General features: G+C 39.2%; 1 protein-coding gene across 4 annotated transcripts in view; it reads left to right on the top strand.

Annotated features, from left to right (window-relative positions):
- Window positions 1-22,112, top strand: part of LOC139937870 (atrial natriuretic peptide receptor 1-like) — a 386,766-nt gene that overhangs the window by 203,351 nt on the left and 161,303 nt on the right. Inside the window, exon 1 of one of the 4 annotated variants that reach the window (XM_071933240.1) lies at window positions 13,797-14,637. The exons of the other annotated variants lie outside the window; for them this stretch is intronic. Within the exon in view, the coding sequence (XP_071789341.1) occupies window positions 13,896-14,637 (742 nt within the window). The 5' untranslated portion in view covers window positions 13,797-13,895. Of the gene's footprint in view, window positions 1-13,796; window positions 14,638-22,112 lie in introns of those variants that run through there. 4 annotated transcript variants of the gene reach the window in all.

Genomic DNA, 22,112 nt, shown 5'->3' with positions numbered 1-22,112 from the left:
TAAATCTGAGGTCTCGAAATCAAATTCGTGGAAAATTACTTCTTTCTCGAAAACTACTCCACTCCAAAGGGAGCCGTTTCTCACAATGTTTTACACTACCAACCTCTCCCCATTATTCGTTACCAAGTAAGATTTTATGCTAATAATTATTTTGAGTAATTACCAAAAGTGTCCACTGCCTTTAAAAGGAAGGCTATTATGATTTGTAATTACTCCAAAAATTTTTGACAATAAAACTTATTTGGCAAAGAAGCATCCTGCTGTTAATAAAGTACACAGTATAAGAAACGACTCACTTGAAAGGAATCTGGTTAAAGAGAGAGAGGGGTTCAACGACATTTTATTATAATCTGATAAACGTTTCTGCAGACGAAGTAATGCAGCAGTGGTAATACCATCTTTATATCAAGCAAGCTTTGGGATAAAAAGTACACGCATTTTGGGGTTCATTACAAAAATATGACCCACTTGTAAGCCATTGGTCGAACTTGACGAAGAACAAAAAACAAATTATCCATCTTCTCACCTTTGATTTTGTCATGTGTTCAAACCGGCCCCTTCCCTTCCTCCGCCCCTTTGTCTCATTCACTGTTGACCCCTTGCGTTTTTCTATGTGCTTCCTGCATCTATCTCTCTCTCTCCATTCATGTATTTCCATTTGACTGCTTCTGCTGCACCTGTAAATTAACCTTCGAGAAAGATTCTTCTTTGGACTAAAAGTCCCAAAAAAAATGAGTTAAAATTGACATTTAAATTTAAATTTGATAATTGTCAAAGACCAGTATTCTCACTTGGTGTACCCCAACATTATATGCATAATAACAGATAATGTGAAAATTTTGACTCGATTGGTTATCGAAGTTGCAAGAGAATAATGCAAGAAAACACCCTGCTGAAATCTGTTGGTATTAACTGGGTGAGAAATTATACCTTTCTTAAAAACTACCACTCCTCCAGAGGGAGCCCTTTCTTACAATATCATACTATCAACAGCTCTTTATTGCTCACAAATATTTTGAGTAATTACCACTAGTGTCCAGTAGCCAGTGCCTTTACTGTTTTGTTGCAAAAACAGATTAAAATTGACATGTAAACAAAGACGGTATACAAGACAATAAATAAAAAGCTCCCAAAAAGGTGACACCAAAGTCCTCTAATTTGGAGCTTTTACATGGGTTGTCGGGCTTCCAAATTCAAAGAGTTCCCGTAACCATCAACCAGATGCAGTACATCTATGGTAAGAAACCACTCTCTTATTAAAGTTGTGTGCTTGGAAGTTGTACCGTTCGGATGGCATTCAGTTCTGATTTTGGGTTTTAATTGGAATTACTTGAGTGGGCAGCAGCCAGTCTAATAAAGCCGTGATAATTTCTAACACATGTTAGTTGGCTTTGATATCTATTTTGTTTTTGATTTTGATTCGCCTCCTTACAACTTCCTCACTGTTGAGAGATTTCCATAACAAGAGGTTTGACAGCTTTGACTGTTAAATCAATTATTTCCAAGGTTTTTTTTTGCTTTGCTATGTGTGAAGAATTCGCATTCGCGATTGATGAATCATAATCCATAACCATAGTAGGATGGGTGATGTTTAATTGGCTCTTTGGACCGCGCTGGTTCGTGCTCTGTGGTTAGTGATAGTGTCAGTTTGGCAGATGACTTATCAAATTAATGTGAAAATGACTTCAAACCCTTGTCGGCTGAGGGTTTCTATTGACATCCAAATGAATATCATTGTTGCTCAAATTCAATAAATGTATCACATCATGCTTTTCATGTATCATTCGTTTTCGTGATCTTGACAGCGTGCTAATTTGAATGGCAATCCGCCATAGTGTACCGCGCAACCGTCAATATTTATTTCTCTCACTTGTCAACAGAGGGGGCTGTTGATGGTTGACCGTTAATTTTGCGGAAGGAGACGATGTGTGTTTTTTGGTCACTACGGACATGCTACGTATGAAGCATGAGGGCGCTTAATAAGTAATGGCATCACGATGTTTAAAGGGTAACGTCCGAGGTTGGTTATCGATTTAACTTAGGGAGCTTAACTGAAGAAAGACAAAATGAGAGAGAAAAAAAAATGGTGGGTGATGCGTATGATTTGCTCATACGGCCCTGTACATGTCTGCTAAATACACCCTTGCATTAATGGCGGTTCATGTACGAGAGGGAAGTTTACGACTGTTTTATGTACTGAAACTACTCGTGTTTACATTTTTGTGTTTCGTTACTACCTATGGTAAAGGTTCAATAATATGTCTGTATCTGAAACTGCTGGGTAATAGGGGATATCAAACAGTTTTATTATTCAAGTCACAACTCCACATTGTTCTTCCATGGATGGCTGTGTTGAGTTTCGGGCAGAGTAGACTCTAAACACTGTTTGTTCTGTTTTCAAAGACGAGTCAACATAATTGATTGCACATATTATTTGTAGTCGGTGATACCATAGAGGAAGGACATACATGGAATAGTCTGTGTGTGAGACTCGCCATGTCTCATTAGGCCGAGGTGACCGATGTCCTTTTACAATTTACGAAGGAAATTTATTCAGTGTTGTTGAACAGACGCCATGGAGTCATCGATGACGTCATGTGTAAACATGATTATTGTAGACTCTGCTTTCATGTGAACACGATGTGTCTACAGTGCTATTCACACGACTACAATTTAACTGGGGTCCTTTGCTAATAATTTAAGCATGGCTGTAAAATGTAGCAATGTTTGACAAGATTTTGCAAGAGAACCTGGGACAGTAGAAAAAAGTATAGCACACGTATCTACCAAACAAGGTACTCAAGGCGCTGAGTATATATGCAAACTCTCAGAAAGATAGATTATTGCAGTGATGAATTCTGAGACCCAATTATGTAGCACCTTATACGGGTTTACAAGCAGCCACGGCAGGAACCCCTTCTCTTTTCGATAAGTGCACTGGGTTCTTTTGCATGCGTTTACACAACACATGGGACCTACGGCTTTACGTCCCATCCGAAGGACGAACCAATGGTTAAGTGTCTTGCTTAAGGACACACGTGTCACGGCTGGGGATTCGAACCCACACTCTGCTGATCAGAATTACCAGAGTTTGAATTCGGTGCTCTTAACTGCTCGGCCAATTTTTACAACCAATTTAGCAAGGGACCCTTGCTAAAATGCTCTCGTGTGAAATGGGCTTATTATGAAATAATTCCTCCCCGCATTAGGGTTACAGTGGGGAATCTTTGGAAGGGAAAAGTGGCATTTAGATGTACATGAACTTTTGTGAAACGATTGTCAACAACCATCTGCCCAAACGGATTAAATTGGATTAAATATGGAATGGATTGTAGGGGACTTTCATAGGAGAATTGTAACCATAACCCACTAGGCAAATCTGTTGTCGCAGTATTTGAATTATTCATATTACATCTCCGTTTTTCATTCACAAGATGCACTTTGTGCGATTGGAAGATGTTTTTACTTTATCTGCAACAACACATTAATATTGTTTGCTTTATTAAGGAAGATATTCCGCAGAGGAAATGGCACAATTTTCGAACTGAAATGTTTTAGTCATGTTTGCACTTTTACAGAAGTCAATCTGTTTTATAGTTACACAATACTTTGCAAATGAACAAGTTCGCATTAACGCCCTACATTCAACCTTCAAATCAACAAAACTACATAAACACCAGATATCTTGAACTGTTTAAAATATTTAAAACAGAGAAAAACTTTGGTGGATTAACTAACTGACGTGCCTAGTGAGGGGATCATTGTGTTCAGCTTCCGGTTAATAGATACGTATTTTTCGAAAACTGATCTCAGGTAACAAATTCGTTTTTGTTGCTGCTAGCTAATAATAATAAGCGAATAATAATATTACAGCCATTTCACATGAAGATAAGAGCTGCCTCCGTAGCTGATTAATTTGAAGTAGGCCCTCATGGTGCCCTCAGACGCAACTGAGTTCCGTCCCTCAAGCACGGTGTGACTAAAATGAGATGATCCACCCAGCAGGCTAGACCCTGGACCCTCATGCTGTGGCACACACCTCAAGCCAGTTGGGCGGCCCCTGTACTGCCGCTGGGCATTATGTTATTAAAAGATCAAGCTCCCATCCCGTTATCTCATTTCAATATAGTTGAACTGTTATGTTGTATTTGGTGGTGGTGTTGAAACGCCAGGGGGACTCGGGAAGAGCCCGATGTTGTCCAACCCGAAGGAAACTGACGCTAAGGACAGATCGAGTGTTACGGCAAAGGTTATAAACACCCAGACAGAACGCGAGTAACTATCGACTACTAAAGAGACGTCAATCGGACTGATATGAGGATGGCGCCAGACTAAAATCGACACATGTACTATGCTCAGGGCTGAATACATTAAAAGTAATTCAATTTTGATTGTCGTTTATCCGGCATCTAAAATTACATACTCCCAACATTGCCCTCTAAAAATACTCTGGTTGGATTGATAGAAATGTATGGTGATGTTATTCGACTGAAGGTTGGCATTCGTCTTTGATTTACTACCATCCATCATCCGTTATGCGATCTTGAACTACCGTGATGTCTCGTAATTACTCGTTATTGCGTACGTCTCTACGATAACTGATAACAGAGGAGTTTTGTTGTGTGTCTTCTTCCGAATCTAGTCTCGTGAAGCAAAGTAATTCTCGTGCAAAATGAGATTCGTGCTGACTTACTCATCACTAAACGGACTTTTGTTCAGGCGCCGATATCCATTTAGTTAATTGGTGGTGACGAAAACCCAACCCGCGTTTTTGTAGAAACAGATTGTTACGCTGAAAGAGAGACTCGTTACTTTAAAGTTATGCGTGTTATAATAACTGATTCTGTGATCATTGGGTTTCATTATCGTTAGATTATGTATGTATTTGGTACACCGTTTTTAATGGCACTAAAACAAAGTGAAAGTGATGATTAAACTAAAACTGTTTAATACTTGTATAACAAAGGATAACGGGATAATAAATGTTGGTGCTGTCCCATACAGTGACGTTTGTATCTGGTGACTTGTTGAAATTTGAAAAGTGTATTGTGTTAGTACGATTCCAAATAACTGTACCGTGCTATTTCCACTTTTGTTATTATTTTTAACAGAGTCGTGTTGGGGAAATAGTTCAACCGGGAAATGTGACCTTTTAAGAATGTGTTGGTCTGTAGCGAACGTTTTTTGCAAGATTAAGCTTGTTTTTGCAGAGCCTTGGGTAGAAAAAAATTAGTTTTCGAAATCATGTAAGGTTGTATGTGGGCGATTTATTGAATCGGGCAAATCTCTTGCTACATCTTAATAATAAAAGTTTAAATCATGACAGTGAGAAGTATGTTTTAATGACAAGCATCATTGACATCACTGTGACATGGACATATTGTAAATAATGTCTAGAACGAATGGGGGAAGTATTGTTAATTGGTCAATACGGTTACAGGAGTATGTGAGACAGTCAGCCATGTTTATTTTCCAAGTGGATGCAGGCGACGCTTCTGCTGTTTGTTGATCCTTACTCGTCATATGTCACGGTACTTCATAAAAACAAACTCTGCAGCCACATTCCAACGATTTCGTCAGGTTGATGGTGCTCATTTGTTTCAAACCATGAGAGGATTGAGGGGGTCATAAGGGTAATGGCATGTTTAATGTAATAACACTAATATCGAAATCGATAGTTAATTTTTCTGGGGATAAAAGTGTTTGAATAAAGGCGACATGAAGCCGGCAACTTTCTGGACAATATTTTAAACAGACGCTCTCGTCTGGCGGGTTGTATGTGTTTTTTGAGTATCCTATATTTTCTGGTAGACAGTCGACTGTTATGTGCTCTTAATAGTGCTAAACTTCGCAGTGAGGATTTTTTCTCGTCTTCTTTCAGTCTATAACAAATCACTGTATGTGCAACATTCTGTTATTGTTTTCATGACATTTAAACAAGTCTATCTTAATTAGATTGTATTGTTGTTGCGAACACGAGACATCTTGCGCTCTTTCAATTATAGTTATACAGTTGGCTGCTTTGTAGAAATTAAATTAGCTTCACACTAAGCCCGCGTCAAAAACAGAAAAGAAAAAAGCATACAAGCTGTGGCTTAGCCCTTTTTTCCCCTCGATGGTTTTTTTATTGAGTTGATAATACGTCTCCGACCAGATTGTGACCACCTGCTTTAAAGTATGCGAATTGTTGAATGAACTTCATGGTCCGTGTCAACAGTTTTTCAGATTCAAATGTTTGTTTTTTAAGAATCTAAATGTTTCCTAGGTCTGTATAACTTGATGATTTCGATTTCAAGTTAAGAATAATAATAATAATAATAATAATAATAATAATAATAATAATAATAATAATAATAATAATAATAATAATAACGATAACGATAACGATAACGATAACGATAACGATAACGATAACGATAACGATAACGATAACGATAACGATAACGATAACGATAACGATAACGATAACGATAACGATAACGATAACGATATCGATATCGATATCGATATCGATATCGATATCGATATCGATATCGATAACGATAACGATAACGATCACGATCACGATCACGATCACGATCACGATCACGATCACGATCACGATCACGATCACGATCACGATCACGATCACGATCACGATCATAATCATAATCATAATCATAATCATAATAATATAGGTATTCATATAGCGCCTTTAACAAAGATCAAAGCGCTGAACAGTGAATAAAACAAGAACAAAGCGAGAAAGGAGAGAAAAACAGCAAAAAGGATTATTGACGAGGCTGATTGAAGAAGTAGGTTTTGAGTTTTGTTTTGAAAATGGCAGTTGAAGATGATTCCCTGATGAGTTTGGATAATTTGTTCCATTCGTAGTTTGAGGAAAATTGAAGCACTACATATTATTTTATATACCCCTGGATAGTTTTGTTCACAGCGCAGTTGGAAGATTGATTGACAATCGAATCAAAATAATATTAGTATTACTATAAATGGAAGTCGATGTCTCTCAGATCAATGAAGATAGTTTCAGCATGTGTATCCCCAAACGACTTCATGTTTTAAAATTGCCCTAGTAGAAGACGGAATATCTTGTTTTGAGGCACAACAAAACATTTCTGATCCCTTATAAAAAATACTCAAGTTATCAAGGTAAAATGTTAGAGTGAAGTCTACTTTCCTTTCCTGGTCTGTGTTTCGTTTTGATGTTTGTCTGGGTTCTCTTTTCAAGAAAACTCGTGACCTTACTTCGCTTTTGAGTCTAAAGGCTTAACAAATCGTCAAGGAATACATAAGGTCATTTGTGCAATTTATTTTTGAGCTCCTGGTAAATGGGGTTTGTTAAGCAACAGTGGTCGTCAAGGCATTTGATTGGCAACATGAAGTGCTCATTTTCTAAATAAAACATTCGTTTGTTGATTTCGATTCTGCACATTTTTTCTGCACATTTGAGATACAGTTTGTTTGTAATGTCCTTTTGATCACGAATATGACATTGCAATTGACGTAGTGACCTAGCAGACGTAATGATGAAGACCTGCCTCCATCCTACTCGATGTACGTAATTTGTTCTTTACCATCCATCTAATTTGGAAAAATTGCGTATCAAACGTATATAGGGCCGGCCATGCACTAGCTTTTTGTCAACGTCATGTTGATTTATAGGCCAAATTATCAACATAGACATAATCAAAGTCACCTTGACAGTCTCAGCTGAATACAGTGCCTACTTGTTGAGAAAACAGCAATAAAACCTGTCACTACATTGTCACCAAGATCGTCTATTCATTCCGTTTAGCGATCTGACAGCGGGTATCCAACCTCATCTCTCTTTGGCGCACTATTCACAAACTGACATCACGGAAATACCCCCAAAAGGGCCCTCTAGGCGATCTTTAAACGATTCAAATTTGACCACTATATACCTTTATTGATTTCCCCACCCAAGTGATTTCGAATCATGCTTTCTACCGTTACCATATTTACATTAAGTAGCCTTTCGGATAAAAACACTTAATTTTTCCCGGGTCATTTACAAAGTATGGCCTGTCTTTAAGATTTTTTCGCGTCACGTGTTCCCTTAGTTTGCTGTTAATTGGTTGAAGAAACAACCCTTTTGGAAACTGCTAATGTATAGTAATAAAGTTAACCACACTTGCGGGTACAACCATGTAATAATTCTCTCTTGAGCGAGTGTTAACTCTGAAAAGAGCTGGTTTGGTATCGACGTTTCGAACAGTATACTCTGCTCGTCTTCAGGAAACAGTTGTCTAATACATGATTGAACTATAGAGATGTTATCGGAGCGTGTCTGGGTACCAGAATTTTTACTTTCATTTAGTTGATAATTATCATGTTATGTGCTTGAGTGTTCATGTTTTGTAGAAATTCGGCCATCCGTGGAAATCACTTTCTTTTTGTCTTTTTTACATGATTTTTAGGAGCGTGTTTTTCGCGGTGGGTGGTTGTTGTTTTGTAATTTCCGCGTCCTCGAATATTCGTGCAATTGCCATCAAAATAAGACCCCCGTAGGGGATGGCCTATTTCTTCACTTCATCGTACTGCTTAACTATTATAGGAGTCTAAATATTTAACATCTTCTTTAATGCAATTTGAAATCTTTCAATTTGGCCAGTGCCCTCAGAAAGGAAAACTAATTTTCAAATTCAGCGTTCGGGGGGGGGGGGAGAAAAAAAAAGAAGATGACGAAAATAAAGTCAGAGGGGAGTTCCTCGGCATCAGCTTGCGATCGTAATTGAAGGATGCTGCATGCAGTGCCGATTTGGGGGGTGGTTACGATTGAGTTACGGAAATTACAATTGTGCCAGTCGTTGATGACATTTTAATTTCTTCTGAATTAGTTTGGGTTCCAGTGGAGATGTCATTAATTGCTGAGATTCGGGACAAATAAACCGTCACTTTTTTGTGACCTATGGCTTTTTTGAATGGGGACCTTTTTTAATCGAGGCATCGTTTTAATTGATGCTTATTTCAAGGCAGTGGGCACTATTGGTAATTACTCAAAATAACTGTGAGCATAGCTTACTTGGCAACGAGTAATGGAGAGCTGTTGATAAACGGCCCCCTCTGAAGTAACGTAGTTTTTGAGAAAGAAGTTATTTCTCACTCAAAAAATAAACAGGAACTCAGACCTGAAGCCTTATATTAGGTATCTGAGAGCACACAAATTTGTGCAACAATTGTGTGTTTTCTTTCATTACTCTCTTGCAATTCGATGACCAAATGAGACCAATTCACAGGTTGGTTTGTATACGTATGTTGACACCATGTCAGAATACTGGTCTTTGGCAATTACTGAAGGTGTCCAGTGCCTTTAATTGATGCCAAAAGGAAGTGACGAAGGCAGTCCCCAGAACTTAGCAATGGAGCAATAGCTGTGCCTCTGGGTCATGTCAAACGATTGTATTAGAAACTCATTTCAGTGTAAGAGGTTGACGGATTGGTGTCACCGATTTTGATAAATTATTTAGTACCTTCAGGTGAACATGTTGCAACTGGTATGCAGTTTAATTTGTTCTCCATTGTTAGTTTTATTCCACAAGACGGATTGCATAAAATTAAAGTTCAACTACATTTTTGACATGTGCATTCGTTTTGTGTATTATGGGATTTGTATATATAGCTACTGTCAAATTCAAAAGTTTTCACCAATTGTAAAATAACCCATTGGATAAATGTTCCTGTCTTAAAGACAGTCAAATTCGGAAAGAAAAAATGATAAGCAATCGAAATAAATTACTGTTATTATAATTGTTATTCTTCTCATTGATTCAATCGAAATGAGTCTGATGCGAACATACATCCCTTATTCTTCTTATTCACTTAAAGTTGATCTTTAACTTCAGTGAAAATTTTCACAGGTTTTAATTAAAGAATTGAGGTTGCTAATTGTTTCAATCGTCCTATATGCACTTTCCCTTTAATGATTCGTAATGATAAAATAATTATAATTTTTGTTTAATTTTAGTTTGAAATCTGGCTTGTTTATGAAAGTCATAATACATAAAAAAAATGAGAAATAGTTCCCTCTGAAATGAAGTCATGTTCGAAAAAGCTGTACCTGAAAACATAACAAATCAATGAAAATGCAACAGATGTTTCGGCTGTTACAACAAAAATTGAAGAAAGTGTGTTAACATGCTGAAAATTGTGCATCACAATTTTCTCCCGACTCTAAGGCCGTGTCCGAATTGGCGACTTTGGCTACAGCTACGGCTAGGGCGCGCGCGTCTGCCATTCTTCAACACTGACAGAGGCGCTGAACTAGCCGTAGCTGTAGCCAAAGTCGCCAATTCGGACACGGCCTTACAGCGTTTAAAGAAGCAACCATTTTCACAGGTGTGTTATTTCATGTATATTGTTTTTGATCACTCAAAACATGACAACTGTCTTGAGACTGTTTTGTCAGCTAACAAATAACCTTTAAGGAGGACGCATCAAAAAGCTGTCAACACTGTTGATGAAAACGGACGCTGTACTTTATGAAGAAAAACTGATGAATAAACATACAGCAACAAGTTTTTTGTTTTCTTTTAAAAACTTACCAATTTGGTTTTGTGATAATTCGATTAAAATTTCTTTAGACGTGTTTGTCAAGACAGGGAATATAATTGAAAAAACGGTGACTTCAGACGAGATCGTCTTTAGAGATACAGCAATAAAAGAAAAATGCCTCAACATTAGAATAATCTACCCCCTGGAGGTAAACACTGAAGAAAATGTTGGATTAAGAAAAAAATTCACTCAAAAACGAAGTCGCCCTGAGAAGTTGAAACGGAGTCAACTTGAGGGTTGAGCGAAATGCACTTTGCAGCAGGGAATCTCCTTTAGTTTCTGGTCATTATCTTCTGAAGCCATTGTGTGCACTTGACTAATTTCATTAACGGTATCGCTTACGATTACTGCGGGCAAAGCTGGTAGTCTGTGGAACTCTGGTGCAAAACATATTAATGCAGTACATGTGTAGTTTGCTAGTATTTTTGTCGCCGCCGGAGTCGTAATATAACAAGGAATACACGGTCTCTTTAGGGGTTCAACATGTTGTCCCATGGGAAAGTTCTTGAATTCGCTCTCGGCGGATGATTAAATATCATCTTTGCGTTTTTTTAGGCTAGATATTGTCAAAAAAATCGTCGATATTTTCCCTGGGCGGAAAGACAGAGGTCAGCAGATGAATGGTGTGCACTTTTGATATAAGCCGATTCCCGCGCGACGCCTCGGATCTAGTTTCGACTTCGTCCTTCTTAAAGTGTGCCCTCTTTAGTGTGAGCGAGAAGATGGAGTGACTTGAGACGTACGTGACTTGTCTTGTGTGTGAGCATCTTGAATGCGTCTTGTGTAGTATTGTGGAAAGGGGGACATGGACAAACAAGGCGGCTTTTATTGTACACTGACTTGTGTCCACTGATTGGTTCAGCTCATGTAAAGCATCTCACCATAAACAAAGGCTTACATTAAATCAATTGTGTTCCACGTGTTCTAAAGTTGAATGTTTCTTTTAATGGCTAAAGCATGGAAGTAAACCGTTAGCAAAGGCACTTGTTATGTTTGCCGCTCAATGACAATTTATATACAATGATCTATCAACATGTTCTAATTTATACATGTACGTCAAAACATCAGAAACCTAATTAATATACCCACCCTTTCCCTCTCTTCCCACCCATCCGATAACTTGCACTGGTGCACATGAATGAAACCTGAATTAATGGATTCAGATTGATTCTCAGTCATGTGAAGCCGTTATGTGTCATGTTACGGATAAAATGACGTCCGAAGTGCAATCCACACCTTCCCCGAACCAAATAGCGCAATAAGAAGAAGGAGGGAAAAAAAGGTATTAATTTATGTGACCAAATCGGAGACCTGATCGCGAACTGCCGCAGCGGTATAAATCACACTTTTGCTAGTCAAGGAGAACTAATTTCTCATTCCTTGGTGGACTCCGGCAGTAGCTGGTAACACGCACGGTGATCATTAAAATATCGGGTTAATTATTTGTCTCCGTGGCAAATGCTGGTTGCTTGTTGTTTGAATATCTACAGGAGAGACTATTCCCTGCAAGATGCTCATTTCTTAGAGGTTTCAGTACGGTAGAAAAGTAAAGTTTAACCCAGGATGTAAACATAGAGAACATCGGTCAATTTTAACACGGCACTTGACGTCTTGTTGTTAACCGGGTTCCAAACACCCACTACGTCTTGCAGAGATATAGACAACAAGGACAGTCCTAATGCATTAACGGTATATAACAAGGCTAAATCTGTCTTCAAGAGAAATTGCTGAAATGCCCTGCAAGGGGATATGGAATGCTGAGACTGGGGTAGAATTTGAGATTGCAGTCATTCCAAGCAACTGTAAGTCTCCATTGAAGAAACGCAGCGGGTAACACAGTACACAGCAAAGGCTCTAATCAAATGCTCAGACTTTCGTGTGGTTGTTATAGTTGCCAAATAATAATAGCCCAGCGAGCGTTGAACAGTCCGTCTGGATTTGTAACGTTAGAGTAGGAATCGAAGAAGACAAGAATGATTGCCCATTTGCATTTGAGACAACGTTATTTGTCAGCGTTTGACTCGCCGAATAATGACTCCCCGCTTTTAAGTGCTCCCAAACGTCAAGTTTCACTATAATTACTGGTGAAAAGAATCGGCCGTAAATACCTGCAAAATCCATTAAGTCCTACAGCATTGTCTGAGCACATTTCTCACCCAAAAAGGAAGGGTTTTGACTAAGTATATAGAAACAACATTTGGCATGATTTGGACTTTTTATTTGCACGGCTTGGTTTACAGGAGCTGTCATTACCGTTGGAGAATGCGAATTGTAATTATACGTTGCACCGTATAGGGGGCAAGTAACGTCACACTGTGTTTAGCCTGAGATGTGCTGGTGTGTGCTGTGTAGACTTGCTGACAGTCGTCGACGCGCCAATCCAGTGCGAATCACGTGCGAAGAGTGACTGATATTAGTCTCCAGTTGGTCAACTATCATCATTTTCTTGTTTGTCGACGACCAACGTTGGCGGCACTCTTGGGCCCACCAAGGAAAAGAAAAAAAGCCAGCACACCGTTTCAGCACACCGAGGTATAAACTGAATGAATTATAGCGAGGGCTCCAAGCAATCATTGGTTCCCCTCCTTTCCGCATTAATAAGGATGACAAGAAGAGGTTGCACCGGAGGACGAATTCGCGCATGTCGCCCCGACTTTTCCCTTAACACCGGAGTAAAGGATTTCCACTCTACTTATCCACCAATGGTTTAGCACCGAAAACGACCAGGCCTTATTATCTACAACCGCCCGCGTGTGTTGTTGAAGTAAAATGTTCATGGACGTGTTTTCTACGCTTAGTTGTAAATCTCCGGTGCGCTGCTTCATTTTGAAGTGATTTGTCCTCGGGTAACGGGGATTTTTTTGTACCAGAACTGGACAGCAGTCACTCTTGTATTATAGAACACCACTCAGGGTGATCTTACAGGCTGCCCAGACGGTAATACCATCGCACGTCAGTAGACTGGCTTCTTGAACAGGTGAACAGGCCATTGTTGGTTCACTATTTTAATTTACAGCAATGTACACTTTGAACTCTCAGTCAATCTCTTCAGCGTGTTGATATAATATGCTCAATAGCTCCAACTCAGAAATCAGTCTTTTTTATTATTCTCTGTGTAGCAACGTATAGTTTATATACACACGACGACGCGTCGATGCACTGTGTGAGGGCTATGCTTGTTGTGGACAACGGTTGTCATTTTCATCACTCGCACCATGTGGACATATACGTAGGGATTCCGTGTCGGCACTGAGGAAAGAGTTTCTTACGGGAGAAACGGGAAAGTGAGATAGAGAGAATCGCCGTCTTTATAACAGGCAAAGATGGAGGTCGATTTGAAGATGCTTGTTGCAACGGTGTTTTTGTTGTCACTGGCTGTTGGTGCACACCTGGCCAATTTGTGTAAAGAACCTAATAAGAGCTCGGACTTCCTTGAGACCGGTTTCTCAATATCGGTGCTCCTACCGGAGTATCCTCTTCCATCAGGAAACGTCATCACTCCTCATTTTCCTTATTTTGCTCAGATGGTACGGCCAGCCATCGATATCGCAGCTAAGCGGTTTCCACACTTCCTACCCAACCACAATGTGACTTTAATGTACGGAAATACCATGTGTGATTCGGGTGTTGCGTTAAACGTCGCCCTGGTCGATTGGTTAGACCGAGGTGCCAATGCGTTTATAGGACCAGCCTGTGAGTACACTTCCAGCCAGGTCAGTCGGTTTTTAGGATACCGAAATGTGCCGATGATCACCGGTGGTGCAATGGCGTTCGGTTTTCGAATGGACAGTGACCATCCGACGATAACGAGAACGCAGGCCCCGTACCGCAAAATGGGAGAATTCGCTCAGGATTTCTTTGTAAAACAAAACTGGAGCCGTGTTATTATGGTGTACAGACGGGAGGAGGATCAAATCCGAGATTGTTATTTCGCGATGGGATCCATATACCGTGTTCTGTACGACGCAAAATTTCACGCCACTCATATGGGTTTCGACGAATTTGTCTTCGGCTCCAATGAGTATTTGAATTTGTTGAAGGAAGATATCGCGCCGAAAGCCCGAAGTAAGTTGTGCCCTTTATCATGCCCTTTCTCCCCCACATGTCATTCCCTCCCATAAGTAACACAGCCAAAAGCATTTTAACGATTGGCGTGTTTCGGCGCCAAAAAGAAATCGTACAAAGTATATCTCACTGAGCAAGAATATGTTTAGTGTAAAGCACGACTATGTTTTTTCCATGCACTTGCACCCAAATCTTGGCTTCGCTATTCGAAATTTAATTTGAGGTCACCCAATTATACCGCATAGCTCTACACACTTGCCAAAAGTATTTACATAATTGAGTAATACCGTGTCGGCAATACAGACACATTTCTTTCTAGAGACCGCCATAAAAACGTAAATTGCTTGCTGGCCTAGCTGTCCTGCCTCTCCAACATGGGGATTACGCTGCTATTTTAACAGCATTAGTAGAGGCGGATATCATATCTCGATTATTGGATTTTAATCTGTCTCTCGATTTACATGCCACAAATTCAATTCGTGTAAATTATTTCTAGGTGTGTGAATACGGCCCTATCTGGCGTTGTCTCTTGACACAAATACTCCGTTATCAAGCACGGATCCCTATTCATTCTTGGACTGTATAGGACCCGATCGTTTGGAAACAAACACAAGCTCATTGTGTGCCTTTTCTTGTGCCAAGTTTGTCTTTTCGAGGGTGATAAATCAGTGCTCACAGTTACATCTAGCAACGCCAATGAATGACACGACCTCATCGGGTCACGTGTTGTTTAAAATATGGTATGACTTTGTACCCTACCGCTGATGTGTAATTAAGTGATCGCGTTCAAACAACAACTGCATGAAGAAAAAAAAAACGAACTTAATTTATAGTGATAGGTCACCTGCCAGTGCTGCTGTGACATTTTAGGCACGTGTTTTTTTTTTGACGTACAGTGTTCCTTTAAAAACACAGACTTGGTAACATTCAATCGTTGTTCCCATGACCCGGACAGTTAATCTATTTTATTTGAGCCTCGGTTCCTTTAGCGGGCCTTTATTGTCTCAGCCCACGCTTGATTGAACAATTGCACAGGGCTATGGGTAGCTCTTAGATCTTGTATTCATTTTTTATTTATTTTTTTATTTTTTTAGAGAGAAAGCTGTGACAAATCTGAGTCGGTACATCACCTCAGATCCAGCCTATTATCATATTATGGCAGGGGGCAGGCCGCTTTACAAAAAAAAAGAAATCTCTAAAAGCGTTTTCCACCTGAGCGGAGACAATGTTGTTGTTTCACAAGTTGTTATCCGACTGACTTATTAGTGTTGTTCATGCACGGGTTCTTTTGAGTTTCCACCTCTCTCTTCTGACCGAATTAAAATAGCTACTGACCCGTGTCTTGTCGGCCAGGCATACAGTAATGACTATTGCAATAATATTAATATGCGAACTTTTATCCAAATGTACAAGACTGAATGGAGAAATAAACATAGTTACCTATGTTATCTCTTCTTTAAACGAGTCGCACAATTAAGTGTACAAGAAGCTTGTATTTGCTTTTTACACACTTTTAAAATAAACCCGAGAGGGCTTTTCAGTCAATTGTTTCCAAGTTAAAGGAACACGTTGCCTTGGATCGTGGTTTTTCTTTTACATCATTGACTAACACGGTCGGCCATTTATGGATAAATGGCCGACCGTGTTAGTTCGCACAGTAAAGGAAAACCACGCAATTTCGAGGCAAGTTTGAGTGAATCATTGTATTCTACTTTTAAATCATCTTTCTAACCATATGTATTTTATAACAAACGGTTACAAACGCTTTTAAAAGACCAACTCGACCGATCCAAGGCAACGTGTTCCTTTAAAACCCATGCGTTTGTGTATGTCATTTATAATAATGTATTTAGTCTACTACGCAGATTAAATTATTCCGTGTACCCTTTGAGTCAGTAATTGTTATAGCTTCTCAAATTTAATGCTCTTAAACCAACGTGTGTGACAATATTGTTTTGATGGTTGTTGAAAAAAGTCAACTGACAGGTTTGAAAAAGGCGAGGGAATTCCGTTGGGAGGTTTTTCTTAATTTGCTCGTAAAAATGTGTTGAGTTTTGGCGGTAATCGGGCAGTGCATGAAACATTATTATGATCACTGATACGGGGTTTTCATTAACATTTTCATTATATGATTACTTCGCCGTTGAGGTCAAACCCCGGTAGTGACTTTCCTCGATGGTAGACTGCCTAGTGCTTTATGCCGAACCATAATAGCCTTCATGCTCACACGACCTCTATCGAGCTACCAATATCAAAATCGAACCTTTACATGTCTGTACTATATACCTGAAGTAGCAAGGTGTTGTAGGCGTAATAGAAACCCAACGACGAGAGAGAGCGAGAGACCATTCTCTCATCAATATGCATTAGGTAACCTTTCTGAACACTACAGTGTCCCCCCTCGCCTCTTGAAAACGCACTGCCCGTATTCTCTCAATATCTGCAGTGGGCTTGAGACTCAGGTGTTAGATAGCATAGCAGTCTTGTGTAAACTTGTAAAGTGGAGATGAGAAGAAGAAAAAAAAGAGGCTGGAGGGTTTTTGTTTTTGTTTTGAAAAGGCATAAACGGTAAACCAGATGGGATTTGAGTGATACCACGGTCAGATGACGAGAGTGACCCTGCGCTAAGGCCATCTCAACGCTTGACCGTTGTGTTTCTGAGTATCCAAGCGACCGCGTAGATCTTGGATTTTTTTAATTTTATTATATATACAGCTTTTTCAAGAAATCCACACACCTTTGAATGTAATTACTCATATACCACCAGTCGATGGTTGCCATGGGAACTGTTCTTCCGTTTTTTTGATCCGGAGGAAAAGTAATTGTCGCCTTCGATAATTCTCGTATGAGTTCGATATGTGTTACAAATGTTAGAGTGGTTTATGTGGATACCCAGTAATGGCTTACTACACCTACGGACAAAGCACGACCGGAATCGCCAAGCTCAGCGGCATTAACTTCTTTTGAAATGAGAAAAATACTAAATTGCTCAAGCACCGTGTATTGGCTGTACACTGACGTTAGTTAGTAAAAAGAAAATCAGAGCTTGTGGGAGACCTGCCACTGTAAATATGCAGATGTACTTACTGGAAAAAAATGCAAATTTGTACAGAGCCGCACGTATAGAAGACGTTGCATATATCTCTAATTACACTTGGTGAAATCGCATACGCGGGTTCCTGTTTGTTTGTGGGCAAGACATCGATTCTAATCATAAATGATGTACCGTCATGGTATATTATAAATTGAGGTAATTAAAAAAACTACAGCGTGGTAGTGACTGCTGGTGGTCACGAATTGTGGAGGGTTTATGTATAGTCTATGGACATAGTAAGCCTGTGCAGCAGTGACCTCACGGTCAACTTGCGTCAACGACTGGCACATGCATGATATTTCTTCTCCTGTCGTTTGACTTGTATTTCATCGTTTAGATTATTGAGTTTAAGTGAGGATATATTTAAAAGGGTTTCATTTTTGGTGTAGTTGGTAGTAATTTAGGGCTACATACTGTCTATTCGCACATTTTGGAAGCTGTGTGTTTCAATGTTTCTGCTGTGTAATGTTGCTTTAAAAACAATGTGAAGGAAACAAAATAATGCACTTCAACTCTCGAAAACCCATGAGACTTGAGCATTGTGTTGGCAATTCTCCAATAGAGATGTGGTATCGTGTTGTATAGGCTTTGATATATTATCTTATCTGTGACGGTTCATGACAGTCGTCTATACTTGGAACTTTCAAGTTGATCAAAAGGCCAGGATGAATCCTCAGCAATACACGTTCCATAGAAACTGGGGAGTGGGGTGCTGTAGTTGACACCATGGGTTTTACGACATAGACACTGGAGAGAGAATCAAATTAACATCATATAAAATGACACCAAGACGTCACTGTTTTGGCCGCAGTTGCTGTTATTTTTTACCTTATGGGGTATATTTTGTTTCTTTTGTGGTATCTAAGTGACAACACCAAGGTGACAATTTTAACAACCCTGATATAACTGCACGTGTTGTAAAAAGCAGGACAGTTATTTTCAGAACTAAGAAGTCTCCCGACTTGCAAGTAGATACACACAATGGCGTTTACCGCAAGCCAATATAACTCCTTAACAATAATAATAATATCAACCGGTTTTTATATATTTCTCTATACACCCGAAGGACGTCTCAAAGCACTTTAAACATTCAGTATTCGTTGAAGGTGTGGGACTAGGTTTGAAGTCAGCTTTCTCCAGAAGACGATCAGAGCATACTGATGGAAACGTCGAGTTGAAACCAACGGTTCTTTTCAGAACCACCCCAAATCATTAGAGATATTCATTACATGGTGTTACCGCAAATCTTTCTATATAGGTTTGAATTATGAGATTACTACTTTTACATGGCACCATGTTATGGTTTACAAAGTGTTGTAGTACAATAACTGTAGTTTCTTTGTGGTTTACATTCGCAACTGAATGATCTTCGTTGGTCTTTTTTTATTTTATTTTTTTTTTTTTCATTTGCGGAAAATTGGTCTCTCGCAACAGACAGATTCAACGGACCAATTATTCACTGCCGTGTTCTTTCATATAGAAAACCTGCTTCCATCCAGCCAAGGTTAAATTAATATAATTTGTCATCTTTCATCTTGCACACGCTTCTAGACCGGCAATGTCTACACGGCTCGTTTGAAATTGTCGTATTTTTGTCGATAATTAATCAAACTAAATTTAATTGCAGTAACCATGATTTTCTAAATTTGATATGCTTCCCATTTCCTATCGTTTCGTATGGTTGTGAGTGGTTGGTTTTCCCCATCAATATTTTTAGATCTCAACAGTAGGCCTTCTGAAGTGGCGTAAGCATTCCTTTAAATAACAAATAAATACCACTTTTGTAATTCGTTTAAAAGGTTTTTGGGAAAATGGAACTAGTTGTTGTAAACTGCTCACCAATCAAAAGGATATGTGGTACAATTGCAAAGACTAGTTAATGGTACGACGTTACGATCATAGCAGAGTCTTTCTCCTAAGCTTTTTGAGGCATTTGAAAGTTTAACATGCTCAGTAGAGGGCGCTAGTAGGAAGGGGAAAGTAATGCACAGCAGGCATCGACCATGGGGCTTGGCGAATAATTATAGCTTCCAGTTGTCCAAGAGAATTGCAACACCGGGACAGGGGGAACAAGTTTAAATTGTAACGAGATAATTTCACACATTGAATAACTTGACGAATACAATTTAGGTTGATGACTGCGAAATAGTCAACTGCAAGTTTGTTTCGATGAAACACAAAATGCCATGTGAAATTATTGAACTTTAAGCGGATACAATACTTGTTACATTCATTGATTAGAAACAACTAATCGAATTGATATAGAGTCGTGTTGAATTGCAAAGTAAACAAGTTAATGTATTGATATACTCTGTAAACAAGTGGGTTTTGGAGTGAACTAACGTATGCAAGTATTTGTATTTAGTTTTACATTAGGTGATAACATGTGCATCACTTAAATAATGGATATGGGTTCAACTTTACATCATTGGTCTTCGGAAGAGTGCGTTCCTTCCTTGTTGTCTATAGATGTTGTAGCAATGTTGGGACCATGGACACTAGATAAATTGTTGTATTTTCACACAAGGTACATGTTGTAAAATTGTACAACCTTGTCAACAGTTTAGCAAGGGAGCCTTGCTAAAGTTCTCCCGTGTGAAAGGGTCTTAAGCATAATCATCATAGCTTGAACAATCATATCATTCTTTTGAAATGTCCTAACGGAATTTGAATATGATGAACACCAATGTGAAATTTGGGTCTGTCCTGAAGAAACTACCACCATTTCTGTTGATTGATGATTGATCGACTGATTGATTGATTGGTTGATTGATTGATTGATATACTTTTCAAAGCAAACACTTGATTCAACACAAATTATACAGAATTAACTTAAACAAATGTAACTTACTAGTTGATTGATTGATCATATAGATTGATTGATTGGTCATAGATTAGGTTTACTGCCCCATATACACGTAAACAATAGAAACTGCCTTGTTTTCATTCCCTCCAGCCTGGAAATCTTCACACATGACTGCAAATACCTCGTCCCCAGACTTTAGACGATGACCGATCTTAATTAAAGCCCCACAATTTGCTTCATTTTCTCTGGAGGTGTCTTTAAGGTTCTACTCGATTGGTTCACGGATCCTTGATTATTTGTGTCCGTTGACTGACCATGACTCATGATTAAAAATGTAATGGGGGTCTTCTCCCCCTCACATCTAACGGTATCGTTTGATTGAATTTAAAGCGACATACTCGGAACTGACTGACGGTTTGTACAGGTGTAGAAACTGTGTCCTTCCAAGACCCGCCCCCCCCCCCCTCTCGCCTCTTTCTCCCTCTTTCTCTCGACAATTTCCACAGCAACTGTCTGCTATGACCATGGCATGACGAAATTCTGATTGATTGTAATCTGTGAACAGCGCTGCTGTGGACAGCCTGCATCATTGTTTCTATTGAAAACAACAATCACATTTCGCACACGCATCAGCTATTTTCATTGCGCCATGGATGAATTTTTTAGAGTTTACGATCTAGGGTAATTTCCCAAAGTAGACGGGTATTAAATCGACTGGTGTGTTCATGGTTTAAGTCTTGACAGCCCAAACTGATCAGCATTTACGTAAAGAAGGAGAAAAGCTTCTCATGTGAGTTATTTGGAGAACACGCACACAAAATCTCATTTGATTTATTTTATTTTATTGGGAAACAAGTTCTGATACAAGCCAGCCCAAGCCTCGCCACAGCGTTAAGGTTTCTTTGGCTCTGATTCGATTATCCTTGCCACTATCACCCAGCCAGGCTGACTTCCAAAATATCATTTGGGCGAAAATAAGTCTTTAATAGTCGACGAGAGGAAAGTGCATGCTTCACCTAGTAATGTATCCTTTATAAATGCCACGTTGGTACGCTGAGGCTTTTCAACTATTGCTCTCCCTCCATTCAGTCAGATTGTAAGCCCATTTCGTGAATACTATATAAAGGTGTTTTCAGAGCGCGCTCTGCCCCAACTGGATATCGCAGTTATGTTAATGGTTTGAATGTGAAGCTATACATCCCGATGAAGCTAATCTTCTGCTGCACTGGAACTACCGCCAGAGGCACCGGCTGTGAACTGAAATAGTTGATACAAAAAATATTATACACCCCGATACAATTACTGCTGGTCGAAGAAAAACACCACAGTTTGACGGTATTTGAAGGGGAAATATATCACGAGATCTCAACTTTAATCAATAATTGGAGTATTCTGTGTCAATATTCATTCAGAGGGAGTTCAAATAAATATGGAAATAATTAAGAAGGAAGGTGCTTTAGATCTGTTGAAATGTCCATGGGCTAAGATTGCTCATGGGAGCTATGTTTAGAATGGAACCCGACGATATTGTCATTAAATACCACAGGCCCGAGGACATGAACCATTTTATTCTGA

The sequence above is a fragment of the Asterias amurensis genome, chromosome 5 (assembly GCF_032118995.1).
Source record: "Asterias amurensis chromosome 5, ASM3211899v1".
Taxonomy (NCBI): Eukaryota; Metazoa; Echinodermata; class Asteroidea; order Forcipulatida; family Asteriidae; genus Asterias; species Asterias amurensis.
The sequence above is the reverse complement of the archived record's forward strand: the minus strand, read 5'-3'. Positions and strand labels throughout refer to the sequence as shown.